Source organism: Etheostoma spectabile, chromosome 6 (genome assembly GCF_008692095.1).
Source record: "Etheostoma spectabile isolate EspeVRDwgs_2016 chromosome 6, UIUC_Espe_1.0, whole genome shotgun sequence".
NCBI classification, from domain to species: Eukaryota; Metazoa; Chordata; class Actinopteri; order Perciformes; family Percidae; genus Etheostoma; species Etheostoma spectabile.
The window spans coordinates 15,461,517-15,468,502 of NC_045738.1; the positions used below are offsets into that span (position 1 = coordinate 15,461,517).

At 39.6% G+C, this 6,986-nt stretch overlaps 1 protein-coding gene across 1 annotated transcript in view; it reads right to left on the reverse strand.

Annotated features, from left to right (window-relative positions):
* LOC116691185 (B-cell receptor CD22) overlaps positions 1-6,986 on the reverse strand; it is a 10,271-nt gene continuing 3,285 nt past the window's right edge. Inside the window, exons 5-9 of the mRNA XM_032518575.1 lie at positions 4,623-4,886; positions 3,034-3,345; positions 2,583-2,661; positions 1,857-1,956; positions 1-1,765 (exon numbers count right to left, since the gene is read on the reverse strand). Of these exons, the coding sequence (XP_032374466.1) occupies positions 1,337-1,765; positions 1,857-1,956; positions 2,583-2,661; positions 3,034-3,345; positions 4,623-4,886 (1,184 nt within the window). The 3' untranslated portion in view covers positions 1-1,336. The remainder of the gene's footprint in view (positions 1,766-1,856; positions 1,957-2,582; positions 2,662-3,033; positions 3,346-4,622; positions 4,887-6,986) is intronic.

Sequence of the window (6,986 nt, forward strand, 5' to 3'; positions counted from 1 at the left end):
AATAAATGCTGTATTGATTTGCATTTTATTTGCAGGTTCTTAGGCTCTTTTTACTTTGTCCAGTTCTAGGCCAAACATGTAGATGGTTAGTCCTTTTTAAGATGACTCTAATATTTGTTATTTTGTTATCTTTTTTTAACGTTTAAAATGTTACTTAAACAGAGACTCAAAAAAACAAAGCTCAATATTACCAGTAAACAAGTGTAGCAGTCTAAGCAGATGAGCAGTCCCCATGAAGAAAGTAGGCTCGTTGCTGTACACCATTCGGTAAGCCCCCTTCTGACCTCTTAATTTCTGAAACACAGCACCTGTAACAATGTTACTACAATTAGATTATGGTGCTTTTGTATTGTATACTTTCTTCACAATTATACACTTTTTTTACTCAGTGACACAGGAAACGATTGAAAGTTGTATTCAGCAGATGTTCAATAGTCAAATATCAGCCATATGTTAAGCCACTATGTCACTGCAAATCTAGAGGAGTTGTTTATAGGCCTCAAGCACCTCCAGCTTTATCAAAGTAAAAAAAAAGTTCGCTTTATTTTCTGTTAAAACCAACCACAGACATGTTCTGTAACATTAAATCAGAAAGTATGTACCGTGAAAGGAGTTTTAAAGGATTTATATTTTCCTTTGAGTGATATTGACAAGAGCGCTTACCTTGCCAGATGAGCTGCTACATGAATATGTCTGCAACGGCACACTGATGTGCAACTGTGCTCAAGCCCACGTTTTAATCACCACCTAATCCCCTACCCCTCTGTTCTATTCAGTTGTGAACAGGACACTTGCTGATGTCATTTAAGTCAGTCAGCCTGAACCATGAGAGAGCCTGAAAGAGAGGCTCTTGCTGGTTTCTAAAATCTGGTACACTAAACAATTGGCAACTTGTTTTACAGTAGCCTACATGTGGCAATAATACAGTGGCAGTAAGATGCATTAAAAGATATATTGAACACAAAATCGGAGATTGATGAAAAAATTCTGTCTTAACAGAATACACAATTGTAACTCTAGATATAAAGAAGAACGTAGAGACTTCTCCTCATGTTTAGATCTTCAGCCAGTTCCGTTTGAACAAAAAGCAAATGTTAATAATAATATGATAAACAAAAAAGCCCCACTGCCAAATACACGTTAAACAGCAGTGTCTCTCTCAATGTACAAAGCCAAACATCATACTATACTATAATCATGCAGTGAAATTGGTCAAAATCTTAAAAACCCTATGAGCTTAACATATGTCTGACAAAAAAGAAAATGTAACACAATAGAGCAATACGTTCTAAAAAGTACAAATTACATAACTGGCAGAGCAATGTAGAACTGTGATCTATTTGTGCATCACACCTCTGTTTTTATAGTTAACCTGGGCATATTCACTTTCCTTCTCCACATTTCTAGGCTTCACATTGTCATACAGGCTTCCCATATATAGTGCGTTGTCCACAAAACCTCTGCCTATGTCTCCCACCATGCACCTCTCCTCCTCCAGATAGGATCTACCAGGCTGGTGCGTGTCCACATAGTCTTCTCCCTTATTCTTCTTGTTCTTTGGCTTCCAATTCACTCTAGAGTATATCACATCGTTGCCTTCCTCATTCTGCGTCTTTAAGCTTTTACTGTCTCCCTGTGCATTGTTTAGTCCAGAGCTTGGCAATTTTGCGCTGGTTGGCTCAAAGATAGTTGCAGGGGTGGGGACATCCGTCTGTCTCAGTGCATTAGTGTTGACGTAAATGTCCTCTTCTGTTGTGTTGGGTACCTATACAGTTAAATAGAAAACATTAGTGGTACAGATACTGTGCTAATCCTGTTTGAGTACATAAAGTACAGTAGAATACTGGCTGTAATACCTCATTTCCCTCTCCACTTGTAAGAAGTTGGCTCACATTAACAGTGCTGGTGTCACCTGTGCACTGACTCTTCTGAAGGTTATGGTGAGTCTTCTGAGACCTGGAAAATACAATGGAGCATTTAAATTACATGTGTATATTTGATTCCTGTCTTTGTTTTCTCATGTATTAATCAACATGATGAAACAGTTGACACACAGACTGTAAACCAGCAGGGGTAGCGTAGCTAAAATGAAATGAGAATTGAGTGAAACTCTGCTGTAACTAAACACTGCTACAAAGCTAAATTGTTTTGGGTTGATTATCAGTTAGCAGAAAAAGAATTATCTCTGACAATCAGCATTAAAATATTTGAAGTGTAATACATTTACTGGCAGAGCTGTCAGCAGAAGCATGTGTTCATGTTGCAAGTCGAGTTTTTTAAATTTTAATTTATTTAACTATAAGTAAATGTAAATATCTTAGCAAAAAAAGTCTTGAAAATCAGAACAGAACATATGGCAAACACAAACTGCATCTGCAAAGAGGAGTTGGTCAAATGTTAAAACTACAAACAGGGAAAAGGACATCTCTTATACATATGGGTTTGCAAAGTGATTGATACGAGTCATATTATATGCCTGTACCTACCTTATTTACGTTTTTATATTAAGTTTTTTTTATTTTAAGAATAACTGTTACAGTAGGCTATGTGTTACATATTGGTGTCTGGAGCTGGTACCGTACCTGATAACACACAGCAGAGAACATACGAGTAATAGTAGAGCGACAACTGTGGTGATGAAGACTGGCAACATCACTCGGTCTGAAGTGTACAGTAAAAGGGAAGATAAGGATAAGGAAGTAATTCAGGCAAGAGAAAATTCTTCTGGTAAGTGGATACTGTATAAAGAACTCAGCTTGGTGAATCAGGTCATATTAAACACACCAAAAACTAAGTATATACTCATTTTGAAACAAAAATTGAGTCAATCATAATGTTAAATAGTTCCAACTGGTTCCAAACGTGTTTAATGACTGCTAAAATTCATACTGTAGTGGAGACCAAATATCCCAACCATATCTGGTCTCCACTACAATATGTAAAACGTCTGTCAAATTCATCAAGTTCACCAACATTTCAAATAATCCTCTCAGCTAGTCAATAAGATTTGAAATCAGTACACGTAAGACAGACCTTGACTTTGTGCAGATGTTTGAGGCTTATAGCTGTTGACACAAAATTGTTGACTGGCAGATCCCAGAGAGTTGGAGCTGCGGCAGAGCAAGGTGGAACGATCCCAATCCTGCGGTTGATTGACAGTGATGATGCTCATCAGGTTTTTGTCATTCAAAGTGTTGCTTATTACGAACATGTCAGAGTGATTGACAGGTTGCCCGTCCAAATACCACTGTAAAGTGGCCGAAGGATTTCCCACTGTCCTGCAGGAACAATTCAGCTGGGCTGCAGCTTTGCTGCAGATAGATGAGGGCAGGATCTGTGGAGCAACTGTAATACATGTAGAGAAAACAGACCTTAGAAGTTCAGAGACAAGCTTAGTTACATTTACAGTAATTAATCCATTAAAAAATGAATGACAAGATTAGTAATAAATAAGCAGATCAATTTAAGAACAATTTAAGAAAAACTAAAAATATTATATAGATAAATAAAAAGCATTTTTAAATCATCCATCCATCCATCCATCTTCATCCGCTTATCCGGTATCGGGTCGCGGGCAGCAGCTCCTAGGGGACCCCAAACTTCCCTTTCCCGAGCCACATCAACTAGCTCCGACTGGGGATCCCGAGGCGTTCCCAGGCCAGGTTGGAGATATAATCTCTCCCCCTAGTCCTGGGTCTTCCCCAGGTCTCCTCCCAGTGGACGTGCCTGGAACACCTCCCTAGGGAGCGCCCCAGGAGGCATCCTTACCAGATGCCCGAACCACCTCAACTGTCTCTTTCAACGCGAAGGAGCAGCGGCTCTACTCCGACTCCTCTCGGATGACTGAGCTTCTCACCCTATCTCTAAGGGAGACGCCAGCCACCCTCCTGAGGAAACCCATTTCGGCCGCTTGTACCTTGATCTCGTTCTTTCGGTCATGACCCAGCCTCCATGACCTTAGGTGAGGGTAGGAACTAAAATTGCCCGGTAGATCGAGAGCTTTGCCTTCTGGCTCAGCTCTCTTTTCTCACAACGGTGCGATAAACAGAAGTAATACCGCACAGCTGCTCCGATTCTCCGACCAATCTCACGCTCCATGGTCCCCTCACTCGCGAACAGACCCCAAGGTACTTAAACCCTTCACTTGAGGTAAGGACTCCCCCCTACCCGGAGAGACACTCCATCGGTTTCCTGCTGAGAACCATGGCCTCAGATTTAGAGGTGCTGATCCTCATCCCAGCCGCTTCACACTCGCTGCGAACCGATCCATGGAGTGCTGAAGGTCACAGGCCATGATGCCATCAGGACCCTCACTTGCAAAAGCAGCGATGGGATCCCGAGCCCACCGACCTGCAACCCCTCCCCGCCCCACTACGCCTCGATATCCTGTCCATATATATTACAAACAGATTGGTGACAAAGCGCAGCCTGCGAGGCCAACCCTCACCTGGACGAGTCCGACTTACTGCCGAGAACCCGGACACATCCTCGCTTTGGTCATTACATATATTGGATGGCCCTAAGAAGGGACCCCCTCACCCCATATTCCCCATATTTTTAAATCAATCTCTTGAAATATGCCTGCTTTATGAAACACAATACTTTTGAAATGTAATACATACACTGAACATCTATTTGACTGAGGTTGGATCGTCCAACTCCAATATCATTTTCAGCCTTGCAGAAAAAAGAACTGTCTTTTTTAGATACGTTTAAGCTTAAAACTGCTCCAATCCCAATAAAAGTCTCCTGGCCTCCATCAGCTCTGTACCAGGTGTAGTTCCTTACTGCTGGGTTGGCAGTACTGCTGCATGTCAGAGACACATTCCTGCCCTCTAATACTGGACCAGAGGGATTCACTGACACTGTGATGTGTTGGGGTGAATCTGAAAAACGACAAATAAATCATCTGTTGTACTTATAGATCAAACATAACCTGACACTGTTGAAATAAGGCATTTTATTTTAGTTAAATTAGACTGCTGCTGACACGTTTTTGTAAAAAGCATTCCAACATTTTTTTTTAAGAGGGATCCTTTCACTTTGATTATTCAGAACAAGACCATGCTTGGCGCAGTGTCAATTGAGAGAGAGAAAGTGAGAGGGAACACAGTTCTGCCTTTTGCAAACTGTTTTGGTTTATCATGGAACAGCCCATTGTTTTACTTCCTAAGTACTGCCAAAGCCTAAATTTTAAGGTTTCTTCCTGGAATGTCAGTTATCATCAACAGCTAGCTTTCTTAAGGTTTCTGCACTTGTTAGACTGTTTTGAAGCCAATACTAATGATTTTGCTTATTTAAATGCATACACCTAAAAGAGGTGTGGAAACCATAGGATGTCAGATCTAATATAGCAGTTAAACAAAGGTGGTTGTGAAAAGGCTGCCTTTCTCCCTTTTCTTTAGTCTATGTTCCCAAAAATCCCTCTGCTAAATCCTTTATTTGAGTGTAATGTTTTAGTTTATTTGCTACTTTATCATTTGACATAGGCCGGTTTGGTTTATGGGTTCTTAGTATTTTTCCCTGGTGATGTAGGGGTAGATCAGCTGCTCACCAGCTTAATCAAAGAGATTGTATGCTGGTTTGCGCGATTAGGAGTCAATAGATAAGATAGTTCTGCATTGAATTACATTTTTATAATTGGGGTGCCCACTGTTGTGGAACGCACATATGATAATGTCAGCAGTAACTGATCTAATTGTAATGATATTTTCAGAAACCAAGATCCATGTGTAGTGTTTCGAGTTGATTCTTAGCAAAAACCCTTTGTTCTTTTTATGTGAGAAATTCTTACAAAATGTAGCTTCAATGTTGCTTTCTCAGGTTAGCTCACCCCTACAATCACCTGTGCAGGTAGTAAGGTCCAGGGTAGGCTGAGTTAAAAGAGCAGAGAGAGAGATTGCTTTGAGCTGTTTTGTTTGGGTATTTTTCTTTAGTTAGGGTTCAAACACCTATTGTTTTTCGTCACGGTTTAATAGTTGTCGTCTTCCTGGCTCAAATTCCCAGGAGCTGTCATGAGCTAGAAACACTAAACTTGGCCCATTTAATGGAAATAATGGGCATTTGGTTCTTTAAAAAATATGCGCTAAATCTGCCACATGGTGGCGCTACAATTGTTGATCAACAAGGCAATTTTGGAAAGACAAACGATCCTCAGCCATAAGTCCGATTGACCTTGAAAGTGATGGAATTTTAGCTAATTCACATAATGTGAAAACAGTAAAATTAATAGAACTTTGAAAATTTTGATCCTATCAACCTCAACACCAAAGAGCCCTGCAGTACTGATATACACATTTCTACTATAAATGAGCAAAATTGGTGAAAAAAAACATGGTTACCATCACTTTTAAAGTGTCCTCTCCAGTCTTCAATCTTGACAGGGGTTCCTAATAATTACTTTACAAAAGTGCTGCATTAACATGCTACATGTTCTCCTATCTATTTCAGAAGGAAATATTGTCCTAATCCATTAATGAGAGCTGTTGTCATTTAGAAATGTAGGAGTTCTTGAAGGAATAAATAATGAAGCAAGGTAATAAGCACATTTAAAATTTTAACAAATCAGTCAGACAGGATGACCTAGTTCACTTATAGCATTTAAATACTAATTATACATCAGACGTCAGTCACGTCAGTAGAGCGGCAACTAATCATTGTTTTCATTATCAATTAATCTTTCAGTTACTTTTAAGATCAATCAATATATCTATTTAGTCCAGAAAATTTTGGAACATTGTTTGCCAGAGGCTGAGATGACGTCTTCAATAAGCTGCTGTCTGACCAACAGTCCAAAAAGACCTTCATAATGAAATCTATAATGGTATAAAAGAGGGAAAAAACAGCATGTTCTCATATTTTGAGCACATGTTTCTACAACTCTTTATAATTAATTGCTTAAAAGATTTAGATAATTATTTTTCTGTTGCCCTACTTATGGATTAATCGAGTAATTGTTTCAGGCCTAATTCAGACTAAGTCAAGAA